Here is a 21,479-nt window from a genome sequence, read left to right as displayed (position 1 = left end):
ATGTGAGTGTGGTGGTTCAAGAGTGAATTTACCTTTCTAAAGTTTTTATTTGAATACCTATGAAAGGCTACAAGAAGTAAAATTATACAGTATTTAAGATTTTTTATTTTTTTTTATTTTTACAAAAGTCTGAAGAAAATGCACATAGAGTGATTATTCAGACCAACTTCAAATGTAGGTCAACTGGTATTCAGCGTACTACTGTCATACTGAACACTGATCTATTTATAATCTACTTATCTTGTTTTGCAGATGCTGCTTCAAAGTCTCCAAAATTGCCACCATCTTCACTATTGTTGTACTGTGCAGTGTAAGTAGGACCTACCATATTATAGCGCTGCTACATCCAACTCTGACAGCTGAGACTAAAAATCGAGAGAATCGGCAGTAATCGTAGAATCGCAATTTAAATCCAATCGCCATCCAAAAAATCACAGAAGAGTACTCATTTGCTGTATATTTTTATTCTACTTTTCTCAGACTCATATATTGAATGTCTAATATGCTCAATGTGTTGTGCTTTCAGCTGTTCTTCAGCATGTATCCAGATCGGGACAACCCTTGGAGGATGTTGGCAGTCTCCCCCACAGACAGTTTCTGTATCCTTGCTGCATTATTCTTGATAAACATTTGTAGCCTACTTCAGGTGATGTCATGAAGTTAGACACAAAAAGGTGTGCTGCCGGAGGAGCAACCGGTGTTCACTCAACACAGTCAAGACCAACATGACTACAAGAGCATACTGAGATAGAAAGGCAGAGGAAAATCAAGGGTCTTGTTCTGTCAACATATCTACATTTTCTCTTGACCATCCATGTCCCTCAGCATTGAACCTGTCAGACTTCAGAGACAACGCCTTGCTGAGGCTTCAGGTGGGAGGACCTTTCGCAGGAGGGATGATCGACCTCGACACCCAGGAGTACATCCTGATCCAGGTGGAGCAGACTGAGCAGCTGGGACAACGGAGGAGGAGGACTCAACAGGTGAAAGCATCAGTGTGATGACTTCTGCTTCTTTGCAGAATCATGTGTGAAGTGTTGGTCTGTGAAAGGCTAACTTATTCAATGTGCTGTGTGTGAACAGGTGATTCATAATTGGACCATTCCTCTACATGGTGAACGAAGTGACCAGATACTGGTGACAAAAACTTTCGAGATGGTCAGCAGGTACTTACAACGCTGTATTATATATTCATTTAGGCAGCTTCTTTCAACTGTACGAAATTATTAGGAAGGATGAGGGACTTGGAGAAGGTGAAGATTATTACTGTAATTCTTAGTTTTGCTGGTAGACAGGAAGTCTGAAGAGAACAAAGGGAAAGTCTTTTATTTTTTCTCACTTCAAACTTAAATCCACTTTGTCCACAGTGTTTTGAACTAAATACTAACTTAGTTTATTGTATTATGATTTTAACATTTACCGCTGGTGAGCAGTCATTGGCTTTACAAATATTGGGCAAATTGATTGACAGTTTCCACACCAAATAAAATGAACTAAGAGGGCAAAGGTGCTATAATTCTTCAAATTAAATGTTTTGCAGCAGGTGAATTTTGGTGCTTTATCTTGCTCCATTATTGTTGATTGTAGTGTTAATTATAGTGTTATTCAACAAGACAGACCTCAGACTTTCTTTTAAGGGGATTTGCATGCATCATCAAAGACAAAAATCCAAATCTGTTTTCCTTCTTGCTGTTTCCTCCCCTGCACAGTGACCCCGTCGTCATCACGATTCAGGCCTTCCTGCAGGATAATGAAGTGGTGCCGCTCTCCATGACTCACCAGTCACTCTTCGTCAGTGTGGAGACACAGGTGGCCATTGCTGGAATGATCCTGGCTGGGGTCTATGTTCTCATCATATTTGAGGTAATGGTCCGTGATGCTCGAGCTTTGCTGCGGACGATGAACATTTGTATTCAATTTCTCCTGCACAGTGGGGAATGTGCAACACGACTGAATTCAGAACTCAGAAGTCCAGTGGTTATGCGAATCCTGGCACACTTTCATAACAAACTGGTACACTTGAGTCAATGAGCCATTGTTCATGTTATTAATTATTACACATGTGACTATGACAAGCCAAAAATAAATGTGGCTAAACTTTAAAAGTCAACATATTTTTGTATGACCTTTTTAAAAAGCTAGTGTTAGGCTATTAGAGAACAACACCACTGTTGCATGATAACAATGTTGTCACTCGAAAACTTCAACTTCTTTCCTCTTACAAAGTCATGACAAAATAGTTTGTGAGAGTACAAGTACATTACTAAGTATAGCTGCAATGAGCTGGTAAAGGTGGACTTGTGAGTAGTTTTTGTTTCAGCCTCTCCCACTCTAGCACGGCACATACTACACATCTGTAATTTTCATTTATTCCAGTCAGTGTTTGGTTTTGATTAGACAAATTAATCTCCCTAAACTGTGTTGGCCGGGGTCAACACTATGATTTCATTTCAAAGTCAAACAGTGAGAGATGACATCTCCACTGCCATTTGACGGGTCTGTTTGCAGAGGCTGTAATTGAAAATGAGGGATTGACATGACAGTAGGAGACCATACAGACCATATGGTTATTCAGAGAGCAGCATGTCACCTGACCGCTGTCTCTTCTCCTCCTGTCAGTGTCTAAATTCTCTTCAGATTAGATTTATTGTGCACTATTAAACTTTAGGCTGAGAACCTGACACAAAACTTCTAATGAGTGAGCGCCTACTCTTTTTCTTGCTTTAAGATGTTGTGATTTTCTGTATTTTTTTTTTTTTTTAGAAAGGAATCTGTCAGGGTGCTAGTAATTGGGCAACAATTTTCTTATTCTAATGGGTACTTCAGTGAAAAGTTGTCAGAGGGGTCTGAGGTAAAGTATTTTGTCATTCTTGACAAAGGCTGTGGTAAAAAAAAAAAAAACAACAACCCAAAAACCCGACAATGCCTCTGTTCCCTCCGACACAGTCAGGTTTATTATATAAAATGTGCAGACTGTGTGGACTGTTACTTATCTTGGGTGAGGAGACTCACTTAGTATTGGGTTGTTCAGATTAATATTAAAGGTTATACAGTATGTATTACTGACTGATATTATGCAGAATGACCCTGCCCATAAAACTACTTAAAAAAACAAACAAAAAAAAAACTACTACTGATGTGAATGACATGGAATTTGTTTTATAATTAGTTTGAATCATTATGATACTTCAGGTAAAGTTCAGGTACTGTAAGGATGCAGATACCTGTTTTTGCATTAGGCTCAGTATTTGCCAATATACATAAAGTGAGCTGCTTTCCTGCAATTTATTGTGAAGGCATAAATGTCAGAGGAGCAGGTCTGCTCTCTGACAACCCATTCATGCTTATCACAGGCCTCAATTTTTAATAATGGGATGCATCCTACATGAGAGATGGAGCCTGGTGGAGGAGAGTGACTCTGAAGAACATCATGGATTTAGCTGTAACATCTCCTTGAAGCTGTGTGCTTATTGATACTTGATACAAATAAAAGTGACATCGTCATAGACCTAGTGGAGCACAATGCCTACACAAGATTTCCCTGATTCATCTTTTCATTTACATCTGCCCTAATTTAATTGTTTTTTTTGAGAATGCCTTAATTACATCACACTGGAAAATCACAAAAAAAGGCAAAGCTTTGCAGCAATAATTTAATTAAAGTGACTTTCCCAAAGAAATGAAGTCATTTGACTCACTGTAACAATAGCTTGTAAACATGTGTGTGTATGTGAGTGAAATATGGTGAAACCTGAATCTTAAAAAAGTGAAAAAAAAAGAAAAAAAAAGTATCTCTGTTTAAGTCATGTTGTTCTTCCTCTAATTTGTTTCAGATTGTGCACCGCACTCTGGCCGCCATGTTGGGATCTCTAGCAGCCTTAGCTGCTCTGGCTGTCATCGGTGATGTAAGTCTCTCTTTCTCTCCCAATTTAGTCATTTGTATAAATAGAGACAAAAAGTTATTCCTGGAAATACTTTATGTATCTACAGTACATAACATATTTATCAACTCATAATATGAGCTGATAAACAACTTAAAATCAGTAGAAAAGATACTTTCCTATAGCCTAGAAATCTAGACGCACCCTAGCCCTAAAAATATTTATATTTTAATTATACATTTTAATGATATAGTCTGGCTTGTCAGGCTAACTTTCCTAGCTTTACAGCTGTAAATTAACCTGCTAATCGAGCTGCCGACAATCTAACCGCCCAAGTAAGTATTAAAAGATGAAGAAAAAAAAACTTTTCTTTGGCTTTACTATCTTATTTACTATCCTATTTTCTTTGAATACATCTCTTTTACTATTCAATAGTGTCATGCCCTGTTTCCTGTAAATTAATTCACAGCCAAGTTTTAAGAAAATGGCTGTCTGGAAAGATACTGAGAATGCTACTTAAATTACATTCATAATGTATTGAAATAAAAATAAAGTGTTAATGACATTTGCATAATGCTTGGTTCAAAAGTCATAGTAAAATATCACGACAGGAATAGTTTTCTACCCCAGGTGTAATTAATAAGACTAATGACCCCAGTCTGCTGGTACTGGGACACTTCAGTGGAGCAGAGCCATCGTTTGTGTTATTGGTTGCACCTGTGCTTTTCCTGCAAATACAAGTCAAAATGTCATCTGTGGAAAAAGAACAACAGCATCCAAAGGCAGGGTCTGGGCCAGAGAGTTATGGCAGCGGCCAAATATATTCACAACAAATGTATAATTAAAACTTGGCAGAAAGTTTGTTTTTGTACTTCAAGTTACATTTTACCTGGTCTCACTTAATGTTTAATGTATGTGAGTCTATTTTATTGACTCCTGACTTTTTCTTTTTGCTTCTAAATTCCTGTCACATTGTGTAAAATGTTAATTTCTTCCTTTGTTCCCCCCTCCAGCGACCCAGTCTGGTTACTGTGGTAGAGTGGATCGATTATGAGACATTGGCACTTCTGTTTGGCATGGTGAGGCTCATAACTCAGAGATGCTGTTTGTATATTAATTCACTCAACAATCCTATTTGGGGACAGTGTAGTTTCCAAGAGGTATTTAATATTCCTGGAAGTTGTTTTTTCTACTCATGCTACCTGCCGACAGTGTAGGCCATTTCTACAGGGGCATGGGAAATTGACAACATAAAATGCTGTCTCCATAGTAACAAGTTGTCCAGCTCCTGTCCAGTTTGGCAGGAAATAGAGTAGTAGCCTACATAGTTTTTGAAAGCCTTGTATAAAGGCTGAAACCAAACTGAATTTCTTAGCTTAATAGCAGATCAGATCCATAACAAGATAAGAACAGAATATTAAACAAAAGATCAGTCATTATTCACACAGAGGGCAATTCTGCTGGGTCAGTGATACATTTCATGTTGTTGCATGACCACAGATAGTACTGTGGCTTTATTTTGAAAAACTCCACTGTCAACAGCTGCCACTGAGAAATGCATGTAGCCTAATTGTGCCAAATATAGCAAAGAACATGGTCGTAAGACATAAATAAACTCAAACTTAAAGCAAGTCATTGTTTATAAATGTAAGATATTACAGATTTACACAAATTTTAAAATCCATGCTCCATATTTCTTTTTGCAACAGTTCATTGTCTCTGGTAGGCTAATTATTGAATATTAAATCAGTTTCAGATTTCAGGCTGTTGCACCTGCACTCACATAGTAACCGGCATAATAATAATTATAGCATTGGAAATATCGCTCTTACTGACCACCATCCTTACCTGAGCACCTGGTGACGTGTAATCTTGTTACATAATGGAAAATGTGCTTCTTTGTCCTGTTTGTTACAGATGGTGTTGGTGGCCATTTTTTCAGAGACTGGCTTCTTTGATTATTGTGCTGTGAAGGTGAGTTGGATGGATGTATTATGATATTGATGATTCAACCACTAACATAGAACATGACTGTAGGTATTACCTCCTGCAGTTCCTGTGGGATATTTGTCCCGTTTACATGAGAGCTTTAATTCCGAATTAAAAAACATCATGTAAACGTGGTAATTGAGTGAGAAATCTATGTAAATGTCTGCGTACTGGTATTTTGAAGTCGTGTGGATCATTCTATATCTGAAATGATAACCAACCAACTACACAACATTGTCATACACATACAGAAATGGCTGTGTTTTGTTGGGAAACACAGAAAACTATGTCAATAATGACTAATGAAATAGAAATGTGTTCTTTTTTCATTATAAAAGAAGCTTTTTCTCTCATCCAACACAATCCCACGGACATAATTGTGTAAACTCATGCCTGTAAAGGTAATTTGGTTGAGCTGGATTTGCAGCTCTGCTACATTGTGAATCTACAAACGATAAAGAATTGAGCATTCTCCAAATCTTCTCACTCTCACTCTTCAGTAGCAGATAAAAGCTTCATCTTCTCTGAACAAGGTCAAGGTTTCCTGCCACCAGAAGCACAGCTCCGGGATGATCAGGTTTAATCCTGAATTGTCTTTGCCTTTCAGGTACACAGGCACTCAGATGGGCAGAACAGGGAGATCATGCAGGCTCATGAATTTTAAGTGTGAGCTGGACAAGGGCAGGCACTTCAAATTCAAATACCTTTCTTAGCCACTCTCATGGGGTTAAGACTGGTATATATTATATGGCTATTTTGGGAATTCAAAATTACTCCTTCCTGTAGTACTACTACTCATGATAGAAACCCTGCATTCAGGTACTGATTTCTGCATTCATTATGTCATTCTTGATGTGCTGAAAGCTAGAGGCTCATCCTCACTGCTCACTCACTCCCTGCTATGACTCACTTGCTTTTCTTGCAGCACTTGCACTGGGAGAACATCAAGATGTCCTTTTAATGGGTTTAATGTGTTTCCATACTGGTTCATCACCATATTATGTGTGTGTGTGTCTCTCTGCAGGCTTACCAGCTATCCAGAGGAAGAGTGTGGCCTATGATCATCATCCTCTGTCTCATTGCTGCCATTCTTTCTGCTTTCCTGGACAATGTGACCACTATGATGCTCTTCACCCCCGTCACCATTAGGTATTTTTTTTTATTTAGTGCGTAACACTGTAGTTTACTCATCTGCAACTAGGCATCTAGTAAATAGGGAGAATTTGTTATTAGAGATTCAATATTTGTACAAATACATCAGAGAAAAAGTTTGAAATTTTCAGTAATGAAGCAGCTGCTGATTGAATTAATCTGCCTTCTTAGAGAGAGAGTTGTGGGAATATTTATTCATGTATGAATAGTAAATGTGAGGATACCACAAGCAGTTTGTTAGTTTAGACTGGAGACAAGGGGTGAAATGGTGAATGAATGTATTTGGTCTTTTGGACAGATTTTACAAAAACAGATGTTGGATCTCAGTAGCATTGGTCAAAGCCATGCTAGCTCTTTCCTCCTGGCTCCAGTCTTTGTGCTAAACTAAGTGTAATGACCCTCTTCAGAAAATACCAAGGGAACATACAGAGCAGAAGCCCCGAAGGTTACTCTAACAAACTACAACAACAAAGAAAAGAAAAAGAGGTGGTTGAGGCACATAGCAAATGTAGCAGGAGTTGGTGGTCTTTATTATCAGAGTAACACAACAAAATGCAGCAAAGAGCTAACATAAGGAGGGAAAGCGAGAAATGTCAGGGTCCACAAGGCCAAAATAACAAACAGAATGCTCTATACTCCAGGAAAAAAGCACCGGTAACCTATAAGTATAGAGTCAAACAAAAAGACAAGCTCTAACCTGCCTGACTGTCCACAAAACATGAGGAAACAGGATAAAAGAAACTGAGAATCCCTACAAAGCTTTCCCTGCATCAATAAAATTGTTTGCACAACAGAAACACACAGTCAGCCCACAAGGACAAGAAAGAATCCTAATCACAAGGCTGAAGCAACAACAACACAACAGATTCATGGGCAGCTGTGTGATGACCAGTTGTTGGAGGCTGATGTAGATGTCCAGCTGACAGCGATCTGGCACGAGCGCTAAGGATTGACTTAGATACAACAAATAGACTTCAGATGGACGGTGCACAATGCTGTTTAGTTTTTGATCTATTTTTAGCCACACTGTCATACGATGAATTCTGGGTAAATTAATTGTTCGAGTCTGAGAAAGATAACCTGCATCTTTGGTGTTCTTTTAAACAGTTATATCAGTTGATAGACAAACCCACATCCCATCCCTGTGCACAGAAAGACCACACAGGAGTTATAATTTACTGCAGTGCAGTGTCTTACTGTACATATCACCTTTAAGTGTGCCACACACCTCTGTCCCCTCCTCACTGCTGGTGTCTCTGTTTCCAGCCATTGGTATCAACCTGTACTCTGCACCATTATTAAGCTCTCAACATTGCTTGGGCTGCCAGTGGGTCATAATATAGCTAAAATTTGGACTTGGCTGAAATTAGACACCTGATGCACAACAACGCATCTGGGGAAAACTGCGCCCTAATTTGTTCCCATGCCAGCAGGGTGGATGTCCTATAGAGCCACAGTGTTAAAGGACCAATGCTTTTTGTCTTTCAACATCCTCTTTTTTTTTCATATTCCTACATTTATTTCTCCCACCCGTTGCAATCTAATCGGGGCTAAAGGGCTTTTCTGTCTCTATCTGATTTTGCAGGTTGTGTGAGGTGCTTAATCTAGACCCCAGACATGTCCTGATTGCAGAAGTAATCTTCACCAACATCGGCGGGGCCGCCACAGCTGTCGGAGATCCACCCAATGTGATTATAGTATCAAATCAGGACCTGCGCAAAGAGGTAGGCACTTTCACAGCTTTCTGCCTAAACATACAATAATATACTCTAACAGATCACCGTGGTGTAATCTGACACATGAACCAGAAGCTTAGTTAGACAAACATTATGCTCCAATCTGACCTGTGTGTAACAGAGAATAATAATAGTAAGGTGGAAAGTGCTGTTTGATCTGCACAGAAGAACGATAAAGTCACCTGAAACTGATTCAGTCTCAAGATCTCACAAGTGCCTGTTGAAATTTGAGCTACTTTCACCTTTTTGCCTTTAGTGCTTTCTTTGTTTATCTTTTTTTTGTGTAATGAACTCAGAAACAACCACAAAGGCCACTGTCTGGATCAAAAGATAAATTATCAAGACTTTTCCTCATGAGTTATTTCGTTTGTATTGATTAACTTTACCCTTGTTCTCTGGCAAGTGAAGGATTCTCTGCCAGAAAAAGTAATCAAATACAAACATACACGATATCACTTCAGTATATCACTAAACTGCCAAGACTCCACTGTCCCCTCCAACTGTGACCCTCACCCTGTATATTTTATACTGGGACTAGATGCACAGCCTTTACAGTGATGGCAGTTATTATTCCCAACTCTGCTGCTACAATATAAATAACAACTGCAGTGCCACTTTACATCTCCACTGAAGAATATTTTGATATTAACGTTACATCAAATGACTCCCTGTGATTTTGACAGGCGCTCTGATGCTGCCAGTTCCTCTCAGATTCAACACGCAGCTCTGCAGCTTCATGCAGCTTTCAGTGGCACTCAGCTCAGTTTTGGCTTGTTTGTCTTATTTTACATTTGACAGGTGGCAACAAAGAGGAAGGGGAGCTCCAGGATGCTATGTGCTGCTGGTTGTGGTAGTTGCTTTCCAACATTTCAGTCACAAAGATTGATATGAAATTAAAGGGATAGTTCAACATTTTGAACTATCCCTCTAGACTCCGTCTTGTAATGTTCCGTTATTAGCGTGGTGAATGTGCAGGTCACAACTTGTCCACCAGAGAGTTTTGGAGTTGTTGGATTGTGTATTTGATGAGTTTGATGAGGGAAACCAAGAAATCCTATGAGCCTCCGTAGCGTAGCTCTGAGCAGCTGGCGGCTCTGCTCCGCCGTTCTAAAAATAGCTTGCACCGACAATTAAAGGTAACAGACCTACTGCTATGACTATAGGGATTATGGCAATGGGCCAATTTGCCAAAATGTTGAACTATCCCTTTCTAAAGTCTAAAAGTCTAGTGGATTAAAGTGTCACTGAGCCTTAGGACTGGAGCAGGTATGGACAATTTAAAGTAACACCCATCCTGTTGGTTCTTGAAGGTTGGAAACCTGTTAGATAATAACTTTTTGACTGCCACTGAGTTGTTTTAGTCTGTTCACCCCCAAGTGGTCAAACTGAATTGAATCCACCTTTATTGCTCCAGCGATTAAAATGTGACAAGGTAGCGGTATTTGATATCTCAACCTAGTTTCAGACTATCACAGCTTGTTGAAAAAAGTGACAGCTGCCTCTCTCTGGGTGTGTAGCAACAAGCTGTCTGTATGAGCCGAGGTCCCCGTGTCCCTGATGAAATCTCAGATGGCTGCCACATTCACTATTTTCAGATTCATCTGTTTGGTCATGACTTGTCGTTACAAGGACACCTCATGCTTCTGGCACTTTTTCATTTTAGTTTGCACAGTTGGTTGTGGAGGCACTAAAGAATTTTCCTGTCCTATTGTTAAGGTGAAGATCTGAGGCTTGAGTTTGGAGGTTTTCAGGTGACAGTGACATTGTGTGTTCAGTGTCTGGTAATTGCATGCACTTGTTTCTCTCTTTGTTTGAGGTGATTTATTTATATTCATTAAGATGATTAGCTTAAATACACTCTGTAATAATACTGTACATCTTGTAAAGAAGAAATTCTATTTATTCGCCTTTACCAGAAGCTTATTGATTTTAAGTGATATTAATACAGCAGGTGTACAGGTTGTCATCCTCATACTGTTTCCCTGAGGATCAGGGAGAGGGTCTTCTATATTCACATACGCTCTAACATTCATGACCTGTTATAACCTTTACTTTGCATAAACATTTGCTGTACACATACAGACATTTGTGTGTATGTCGTGGATATGAACTGCAGATGAATGTAATCATCTGTGTTTGCTGGGTTGTATACTGTACATGTTATCTCTCTTTATACAATTGTGAGTCCTGATGAATGGATGGAGATGAATGGAGATGTTGTGGTGAAACAAATTCATATTTTTGCTGCTGCCATCACAAATCACAGGAAGAGGAAAAGGAAACTGCAACATACAGTACTTAACCAAATTCTATGCACAGTTGCCTTAACAGTTTTCTTAATCAAATGATCACAAGCTTGGACCTTCAATCATATCACATCATTTAATCATGTCTGATATCGACATCATGGAGTCACACGGAGGAAACAGGAGCCCCGGTCTTTGGGTTTAGTCTGAACTTGTGAAGGAGACGGTATCCCTCCTGATGCAATAATGTGTGAAACCTGGCAACTGAGCCTGCAGCTCTTTCCCTGTGGTGGATGATGTGCATCACACTTCCACACCTTTGTGACAATCTTTGTCTTTGTGCCACCAGGCCGAGGGGTTGTATAACTATGCTCCACACATACAGAGTTAATTCAGTAGGCCTCTGTATCAGTGGCAGCCAGGGTCAGAGGTGGGTTGTTTTCGGGTTGTCTACCCCTCCGTTTGTCACGAATATTCATCTGGATTCAGGGCAGAGCTGATTAGAGTTTGTGGATCAAAGGTTTAGAGTTCATGGTCACGGCACCTCACTCAGTGTTGAGATGAATACAGAATAATAGTGATGCCCTGTGGGGATTTCAATACTTCCCGCACAAACATTTAGTCGAACACAAACATGAACTGTTGAGATTTTTTTGGGTGAAAAGTTCACTATTATAAAACATGTTTTAACCATAACTCGCAAATTCATGCACCAAACATTTGATAAAAATAACATTTTGATTGATTGATTGATTGATTGATATCTTTATTTCGATCACGTAAACGACAATGTAAAAAAATATGATATAATAAGGAAATAACAAGTGAACAGCAAAAATGTATACACAAAAAAGTAACATCTCATAAGCAACGCAGTTTACATGAGCGAAAAAGAGTAGGAAGAAGTATAAACTTATCTAATACCCCTATAATTTTAACTATATGTTCTAATTAAAATCATAGCACAAAGACATACATTTATTATTTCATTCCTCCATTACACTATGTACCATTTCCTGCCACATTTTTTATGTCCAAATGGTCTGTGACATCAAAAACAAACAATTCAATGCTGTAATTCAAAAAACATGTGACTCAGCTGCAGCTGGCAGGTTGGTGGGGTCATAAAACCACTGCCACAAATTGATATATTAATTTTATTATAATTACTGTGCATTTTATGATGCTTGTCTAACTGACTGAGATTGGTACTAGAATGGAAATGATTATGTTTTATTCTCATGATATTCAGGAAACAAGTTGTTGTACATATTTTAGAAGAATAAAAACAGTACAGTTACAGTAAACAGTTACAGTATAAGGGAAATGTACTGCATTACTCTGAGCAGCCTGTCGCCGTCTGAAAAGGGCATTGACTTGTGGGCTCGTCTCATAACCTTCAGTCTTCTAGAGGGGTGTAATGTTACATCACTAGACGACATGACATTTTCCCAGCTGCTTGATGTGGCATCTGCTCGCTGCGTGTGACATTTTAGCCCTTGTGAGTGCAGCGGTATGTGGTCTCCTCCAGTGTACAGTAGGCTCCTATGGCCCGCTGTCCAGTTTGTCTTGGCTCCGTTTCCCCGGCGACTGAACCGCAGGGATGCAGACGAGCACAGATTCAGTCATGTCTGCCCTCTGATAAGGGCGGCTTGTTATGTACACGCGTGGTTTGCTCGTCTGTTTGTTTGCATGCCTGCTTGTTTGTGACGAGCGGATTTTCGGGAGGAATCCAGAGATGGACAGAGCGGCTCAGCTGTGATGTGTTTAGAGAATGTGTTTTCTGATTCGTTGTGGTTAGGTGATTCTGCCACTCAGAGTGTCCTTGTCTTTGAGTTATCACAGAGCAAGGTAGCATGGCGGATGCCACCCTTTGTTATCTTTTCACTGAGGGACTCTGGTGGCTCTTCCTGCCAAGTGGATCTCCTCCAATCAGACAGAGGAGTCTTTGACATTGGCTCTGAAATACAGACACACCAGGGGCACGGCTTACAGCTGCAAACAGAGATACATTACAGCAGCAGACACACAGACTTGGACTCTTTAGCTCTTCGATTTGCTCTCTTGTGCCCTCCTACTGTTCCAGAGATGTGTTGGGCTGGGACACAGTCTTTTTGGCTCTCTTGTTTTAAGCTAGACATGAGGCTTACACAGGAATTATGAAGATTTTAATTTACAGCAGGTTTGCATGAGCAGCTGGTCTCAGCCCACAAGAGTCTCCCCGAGGGTCACAGGAGACTGAGAGAGCCGGTCTCTGTGGAGGCGTGAATAAAAGAGGAGTCAGAGTTGTACTGTGTGACAAAATTAGATTGTGCCTTGCTTTAAAGCTGCTGCATAATAGATGACCATGTTAAAGATGTTGCAGACCTCCCATTGCGATATATTTTTTTCATACTGACTTTATACTTACACATAATATCTCAGAAATATCTTTATCTCTGTTATACCCTGGCTAATCCTCCAGGATGCTTCACTGGAACTCCCCTCCTCTGCTTTTATCTGAGACGCTTCTTGAAAATCTGAATTGCAAATCCTGCAGAGGTCACTATTAACCAGTTTTATCACTCAGTAACTGTAGTTTCATCTTCAAACGGTGCAAGTAAAGTGGAAAAAAAGACAGTATGAATCACTCACAGCATCTTAATGGTTTTAAATTGGAGGATTTGTCATTTGTAAATGCTATGTGTTCTGTACATGATGTCGTATTGGAACACATTTCTGACAATGGATGAAAATTGTGCTCTTTATAAAGGATTTACTCTCCATTTTGAGAACAACCTCGGGCAGGGCTGCTGTTTCTTACTCATCCTCATGAGAGTGGTGGATCCGAGCAAACCTTGAAGATGCAATTATCTCCGTTCTTTTGTGCAACAACTAAATTATCTTCTCTTTTTATGGCATTTTCACAAGCACAAGAACGAGCCTGTATTGATTGTAATCCCACTTAATTCTACATCTCTGTTCTTTGCCCGACGTACAGAGCTGTAATTAGCTGAATTACTGCATTAGAGTCATGCTGACATACAGGCCAGAGGTTAAATGTACCTCCTTGGATCATTTGATTTTTTTCTCTCACACAAGACTTTGTAGCCCATAAAAACAACACAAATCAATCTTTAATACCCTAGTAAATTAAATATTTGACCTGCCTGTATTTTTAAGACTGTTCAACAAGACTAACAGAATATCTTTGTGTCTTTTACAGGGGATTGACTTTGCCAGTTTCACCGGCTACATGTTTCTTGGAATATGTCTCGTCCTTTTCAGCTCGTTTCCCTTGCTGCGGATGCTCTTCTGGAACAAGAAACTCTACAACAAAGAATCCATAGAGATCGTTGGTGAGTTCAAATGATATTTTCAAACCTGTCAAACAAATAATATTTCACAAAGACGCTGAAGTTTTGAAGTGGGGGTTGATCAAATGTGAAATGCAGAAGAATTGTAGCTGCAGCACAAACTTTAATCTGGTCGGAGTCATTATTTTTCAAGTGTATTAACACTTCATCTGTTCACACTAAACCTACTCACCTCCCAGGATGATGCATTGACCTCATAGAAGTGCAATTAACTCTGCATTAAGGCTTCAGCACTCAAACTCTGACATATGATATATAAAGCCCTCTGAATTGAAGACTTTGCCCCCTGTCTCAGGTCATTTCAGTGCTGTTTCATTTGCATTATCCTCATCAGATGACCCTGTCTTCTCTGATACTGCACCTCTGAATTATGCTGAGAGAGTTATTAAGAGAGAGGATCCCTCACAGTCATGATGTAATAGATAAGATATTTGCAGCAGCTTCTCTCTATTGTGGTCTGAGATGAGTTCAGTGATGGACTAATTTAACATGGACTGGGGTGGGGTGGGGGGCGGCACTTTCACCTTCTGTCTCTTTCAGCAGCTCTGTTCCCTCCAGTCTGGTGACTCAGCCAGTGTCCCAGACACCACATGGCTCATCTCAGAAAACCCCTTTTCCCTGATGTTCAGCTGATGGCTTTGTGGAGTTGGCAGAGAAAAAACAAATTCACTTGGCCAGAGAGCAGCGTAGGACCAGAAAAGGACCTGATTCTTGGTTTTACTGCAGCCTCGTATTAAACAACACTGTCTCTCCAATTACAAGTCGTTCCTTGGGTCCTTGATATCCCTAAATGTTTGTAAATTCAAGGGAAAAAACAAGGCCTCAAAGGTTTTTTGGAATAGTTAGTGCACAAATGATTTTGTTTTTTGAAAATATATTGTTATATTGTTTAACTCAACATTTATGAATAGGCTGTAAGACAGCACAGATGAGAAGTGTTCACACACATTCCAGCCTCCCTCTTTAATTGTTCAATATGTCCCATACATTGATTTATTTGTGGCGTCCTGCCATAACATCAACATCGAACGCCAAGTATTGATTTTCTATTTTCTTACTATTTCAAATGGGTAAAATCTTATATCATTGTAGAGCTATATGCAGCACATTGATTCTCTCAGCCCCCCCCCCCCACACACACACACATAGGCACATTGACAGTGGCCCATCTGTCATAGTCGGACTGGCCTTCAGGAGCACCAGGAGAAATCCTGCTGCATCAGTGGGCCGCCAAAAAATCCATTAGGTTTTTTACCGTAGCGGTCCGTCTCTTTACAAACCCTGAGCCGGGTCTGGGCCCCCCCGCTGGCTGTGTTAGACCCTTGTATTTGAGGGTATTGTGCCTGGAAAGTACTTGGAAAGTCCTTAAATTTGATGTTAAAGAGATCCAAGAACACTTGATTATCCATTAACAAGAAAGAAAGATAATTATTAGAAAGTAGAGTAATTGAGAGTAAGGTCATTTTAAGAATAAAAAGAATAGGTTGCATTCAATTCTCCATCCCTGAATCTAGTGGCACGGCCATCTTTGCATATAAGACCCTGGGGATGTAGATAATAGCCAGACTAATACACTGGGATACCTGTGTGAAGTTGTAAACAATTCTTCCAGAATTCTTCCTCTTCTTATCAGTGTTTACTTCCACTACCACAGCGCCCCCCCCCCCCCCCTCTGGGAGAACCTCAGCAGGGGATCATTAAAATAGAGACCACCTCGGTCCCTCATCATCACCATCGTGCTGCTCCCGTTTAAGGCACGAGGAAGGCTGACTGTTGGGAGCTGTGTTGTCACACTGAGCTCCAGGCGGATTGAAGGAAGCCACTGCCGATCACCGTGGTGACCGTTCAATGTTGTCCCGGTAGCTCATCTGAAAATCCCACCCTGTGGAGTTTCCGCTCCTCCCGCCAGCCTGGCCTAGCGGGGGGATCATGCAGCTAAATCAGCTCAAAGCCCCTGCTACGATTGGTAATTGTGCAGATTCGCTTACAGGAATGTTTTTTTCCTGTGCCAGTTAGATCCTATTAAGGTCACCTAGCAACCTTCCTGAAAAAAAAGGATGGCACCTATGATATCTACACAGGCGTCCAGCTCCCTCAGGCTGTATCTCTGCTTCAGCATTGCCTGTTCCTGAGCTGGTCAGTCTGCTCATCGCCTGGCTGCATTAGTCCCTCTATGGGGGCTCACAGCATATTGACCGCAAACATCTTAATATCCTCACAGTCAGTCTCAGCTACAGGGGTTATTACCAAGCGAATCCCCCTCTATGATCATGATACTGTATGTAATGCTGTGGAGCATGTCACCACAATGACTATAAGGTCCGTTAACAAAACAGATGGCTTTCTCTCCTGCTCTGTGTGTCCCGTTCCTCCAGAACTCAAGCATGAGATCCTGGTTTGGAGGCAGACGGCTCAGCGCATTAACCCCGCCAGCCGAGAGGAGACAGCTGTGAAATGCCTCCTGATGCAAAAGGTCCTCAACCTGGAAAGTCTGCTCCGCAAGATGATGAAAACCTTCCAAAGGTTAAGAGAACATCACTGGAAAACAGAAAATATAACTGTCATCTCTGAGAAAGCTTTTATCACCTCTCACTGAAACAAGTTTCCTCTGCTGTTAACTTTTCTGTTATTTTCACACTCCAACCCCCCCTCATTGTTGTTTAAGGTTCTTCACCCTTGTGGTGCACATTCTCAGAATAAGACAATGATTATATTTTTTAATGGACATCTGATCACAAATCTGATGCGTATTTGTGCAAACATTGTTCTTTTTAAATGAATCCATTGTTCTTAGCACACAAATACCCTTGGCAATTTTGCTTGTTTGCTTTTTTGGGGGGGTCAAAAATAATCAAGGAAAAACACAGAAATCCAAGAATAGTTTCTGTACAGCAGTTGTGCCATTATAAAAGCTGGTCTTTGGATTGGCTCAGCAATTATAGCACAATTTGTGAATCCAATTATATAGCAGTGGAAAAATACAGATGTGCTAATGACACAACAAACACACACACAAAAATAGTCAGAATGTGTTCACAAACAGCTGAACTGAGGCACTGAGGCCAGGATTTAAAGGGACAACGAGGAGTTTCTAATCGGTTATAAAAAAGTCTCACGTTAATGTGGATGAATCTTAGCCTGACTCTCGCCAGACCCTTGTAGTTCCGCAAAGCTACGCTGAGCTCCACACAAGGGTCTGGGACTGCTCCATAGGCGATTCATTTCAGAAGGCGGGGCCTTGTAAAAAAAATCTTGTATGTGATTGTATAAACCACTTGTCCGTTATCTTGAATGACGTGCTACTTCAGCCACTCACTGCGAGCCGCCATTGTTGTTTGACTCAAACAGTCGCTTCAGCGCTACGTCACACCTCAGAAAGTCCGGGGAAGAAGTTTGCATTGGCCTCGAGTCCAGACCCTTGTGTGAAGCGTAGCGCCTCTGGCGTAGCTTTGCGGAACTACAAGGGTCTGGCGAGAGCCAGGCTAGATGAATCTCCGCTACCCACACTTGTTAATGGGCCCATTTTCGATAAATATATCATTCTGTCTCTATCGTTATTTTGTTACTATTAGTGGCGGCGGAGATGCTGGTCGAGCCGACCAGCGTTTCTTTACTTTCAGTTTCGCAACGAGTCATGAGAATAACGTAGCTGAATCGCCGTTTATGGTCGGAACTACGGTGGTATGTGAACCTCTTTGAACCTCTGACTTTAATTATTGATGAATGAAAACATGAGTCTGTCTTGCGCCGGTCAAAATAATTTTACGGTGCGCGCAGAGGCTCATAAATGTAGTGTGAAAACGCTTCGCTTTTCCAAAACTCCTCATTGTCCCTTTAACAAACACTTACAAGCTGCAAAAGTGATGACAGTTTTTTTCATGAACAATCAAAGAAATTGAATGAATATAAGACTGAAATGTCGCTGTGTCCAAACAGGCAAATTTCTCAGGAGGATAAGAACTGGGAGCAAAACATTCAGGAACTGCAAAAAAAGGTAAAGCCTTCATACTTCACCCCAGACATACTCCTCACGCACTGTGACCGTGGTGCATTGATGCTATCTCAGTAATGAAGTTGGCCTAGTATTTGAAAGTTCACGTTAGACAAATACCGCCTGTTGCATGATTAAATCAGATTTCTCCCTATTCAAAAAGATTTTTTTTTTCCGTTCACAGCACAGAATAACTGACAAGGTCCTCTTGGTGAAGTGTGCGTCCGTCCTTGCCGTGGTGATCTTCATGTTCTTTCTCAACTCCTTTGTTCCCAGCATTCATCTCGAGCTCGGTAAGCACCACACTCTCATCAATGTGTGTCTTTACAGGCCTCACTGAGTGGTTATAGGTTCTGTCATGTAATCATGAAACACAGTTTCCTCTTTCTTTGCATTTGAAATGAGCCCAAATAATGGGCTGACATGCAAATGCAGCCAAGAAATTACATGGATACTGGGCTGCATTTAGACCCATCACATTATATCTATTCATCCAATGCAGTTTCAGACCTGTTGATGAATAATGCTCTGGTAAAACTACAAAAGACCCTTTGATACAATGGTTGAGCCAAATCCTAATTTAAAAAAAAACACTGGCAAAGATGGACAAAGCTACAGACACACAAACCTCTAAAATGTACACCATCAGTCCACATACAAAAGGCAGACGGATATTATTAGCTCTTAGTTAATCCCCCTCCCTCCCCCATCTGCGTGTACCCCTCTTCGTGCACTTTAACAAGTTGCTACACATAAAAGACGACGCCAGAGCCAGAGCTTATGCTAGCTTGCTAAATTAAACGAGACCGTTGCAGCAGTGTTTTGGCAGTACAGAACAAGCATTTTGTGTTCCTGTGCTCTGGAGGCGTGGCTTCAGAGAGAAGTCTGAAGAAACAGGCTTGTGTATTTTCAAAAGGTAGTTTGCATACGTTACAAACTGTAGGCTAACATGAGAACTATAGTCGATAATATATCAATAATGTGTTCACTGTGTTTTTCTGATGCAACCAAGTGACCAGAATAGTGTATATTTCGTGTCTCACATGGAGAATATTCCATAGTGGGCAACATAGAAGATGATTGTTGCAATGTCTGTAGTATTTGGTCCATCTGTATGTCATGTACATGTACATGTCTGCTGTTGTCAAAATATTTCAAGGAAGGCAATATAAAAGATGCTTCATACACCATAAGTATTCTCACTAAAATCAGCATTATAAAGGTTGCTTACATATCATGCATATTAGAAAATCAGGACATGTGATTTAAGTTCAGGCTTATACCTTGTCTGTCTGACTGTGACGTCTCTGATAAGTGCTCGGTGGACGACCTTAACAGCGACTCATTAGTGCTAACACTATCCCAAAATGAAGATAGCTGTCTTCATAAACACTCTGTCATCTCTCCGCTCACTGCTGAGACCACACAGTCACTGAACACGCTCAGTTAATTACAGGTGCTGCTCAGGTTACCTCTCTGTGACATTTATTAAATGGGAATGACCCCACAGCAGCGTGTTTGCCGTCTCTGCGGAGGGATAGGTGCCTGTCCAAACATGGCTCTCATTAATGCATGCAGGTCACAGTTAGAGTCTGTTCATTCACAGCTGTTTAAAAACTGGAACCTCATTGAAATGTCATTAACTTCACAGGGCAATATTTAATTTCAGCCTGAGTATTACCTGGCCATTTGATCCCTATAATGTGTCTGTGTGAGTTACAAGTGTGGGTTGGATGATGCCTTATCGGTTATCTAAGCAGATGGCAGGACATTAATGCAGTGAAACCCACTGAAAATCTCTAAAAAAAAACCCAATGTAGATTGTGAATGAGAATGTGAGGGGTTTTAGAGATATTAATTGATTTACATTTGAAAGTTTACGTCTGCATTAACTATTTATAAAGTCCTTAAAGGACAATTCCAGGCAAATTCAACCTGGGGCTATAGTTTCCTAATATTTTAGATCTTAAAGAAGGAATCTGAACATCTTCTTTTTAATTGCTCCTACTTTGCAGTAGTTCTGTCTGTCCCCGCATCGCCACAGCAGCAATGAATGGGAGCGGACTGATCTTACACTGTTTAGGCTGTTTACATCCCTCAAAACCGCATTATTTTTCCCCCCACAGTGTCAAATGGCTTCAAACATGCTCAGAGGGATTTGTTTACTTTAAGGAAGCAGACATGCTTGTCAATGGAGCTGTAATACAAAGTCTTGCGAAGTCTCGCATGTGTGTCACAGCCACAACGTCTTTGTAGCATTAAGAAAGTCTGGATATTGTTTTTACCTATAAACATGCTCAACTCGACTCTTGCACGAGACTTTGCAAGACTTTGTATTACAGCTCTGTTTACAAACATGTTGGCGTTCTTTTTTTTTTAAAGTATATTTTTCGGCTTTTTTTGCCTTTATTTGATAGTGATGACAGTAGAGATAGACAGGAAATGGGGAGGCAGAGAGAGGGGGAATGACACGCAGGAAAGGTCTGCCCAACGCGGGATTCGAACCGGGGACGCCTGCGGCGAGGACTGTAGCCTCTACATGGGGCGGCCGCTCTACCCACTGCGCCACGCACCGCCCCAACATGTTGGCGTTCTTGAAGTAAACAAACACCTCGGTGTATGTTTGAATAGCCATCTGACGCTGTTTGTGGAAAAAATTTGGTTTTGTGGGATGTAAACAGCCTAAACAGCGTAAGATCAGTCTGCTCCCATTATACGCTGCTGTGGCGATGTGGGGACAGACAGAACTACTGTATAACAGGAGCAATTGCAAAAGAAAATCTTCAGATTCATTCGTTTAGACCTAAAATATTAGGAAACTATAGCCCCAGGTTGAATTTGCCTGGAATTGTACTTTAAGGTACGGATTCCTGAAAGATCTGAATGCTTAGGATATTCAACCAGAGAGTAGAACTTTCGTCATCTTATAGCTTTAGCCTTGTGTTCACTTACTTTGTTCTGTTTACCTTAAATAACTTGGTTCAGACACTCCTGTCTCCACTGTTGTCTAACGTTTGATGAGTCTGTCATAAACAGTTCAGACCTGCCTAAAAGCTCTTTTTAATTGGAGAGCTCTTGAGGTCTGTTATCTACTGCCTATTTCTGGTACTATTCATAAGGCAGCTTCA

At 40.6% G+C, this 21,479-nt stretch overlaps 1 protein-coding gene across 1 annotated transcript in view; it reads left to right on the top strand.

Moving 5' to 3' along the window:
• Nucleotides 1-21,479, top strand: part of oca2 (oculocutaneous albinism II) — a 47,424-nt gene that overhangs the window by 6,035 nt on the left and 19,910 nt on the right. The window contains exons 4-17 of the mRNA XM_085773687.1: nucleotides 253-310; nucleotides 527-599; nucleotides 826-983; nucleotides 1,084-1,166; nucleotides 1,710-1,863; nucleotides 3,834-3,905; nucleotides 4,895-4,960; nucleotides 5,799-5,855; nucleotides 6,895-7,019; nucleotides 8,608-8,746; nucleotides 14,210-14,342; nucleotides 16,736-16,883; nucleotides 18,297-18,354; nucleotides 18,536-18,644. Coding sequence (XP_085629813.1) covers nucleotides 253-310; nucleotides 527-599; nucleotides 826-983; nucleotides 1,084-1,166; nucleotides 1,710-1,863; nucleotides 3,834-3,905; nucleotides 4,895-4,960; nucleotides 5,799-5,855; nucleotides 6,895-7,019; nucleotides 8,608-8,746; nucleotides 14,210-14,342; nucleotides 16,736-16,883; nucleotides 18,297-18,354; nucleotides 18,536-18,644 — 1,433 coding nt within the window. The remainder of the gene's footprint in view (nucleotides 1-252; nucleotides 311-526; nucleotides 600-825; nucleotides 984-1,083; nucleotides 1,167-1,709; nucleotides 1,864-3,833; nucleotides 3,906-4,894; nucleotides 4,961-5,798; nucleotides 5,856-6,894; nucleotides 7,020-8,607; nucleotides 8,747-14,209; nucleotides 14,343-16,735; nucleotides 16,884-18,296; nucleotides 18,355-18,535; nucleotides 18,645-21,479) is intronic.

This window comes from Trachurus japonicus, chromosome 4, assembly GCF_045865225.1.
Source record: "Trachurus japonicus isolate A0001 chromosome 4, Traja_1.0".
Taxonomy (NCBI): Eukaryota; Metazoa; Chordata; class Actinopteri; order Carangiformes; family Carangidae; genus Trachurus; species Trachurus japonicus.
This window is presented reverse-complemented; position numbering and strand designations above follow the sequence as displayed.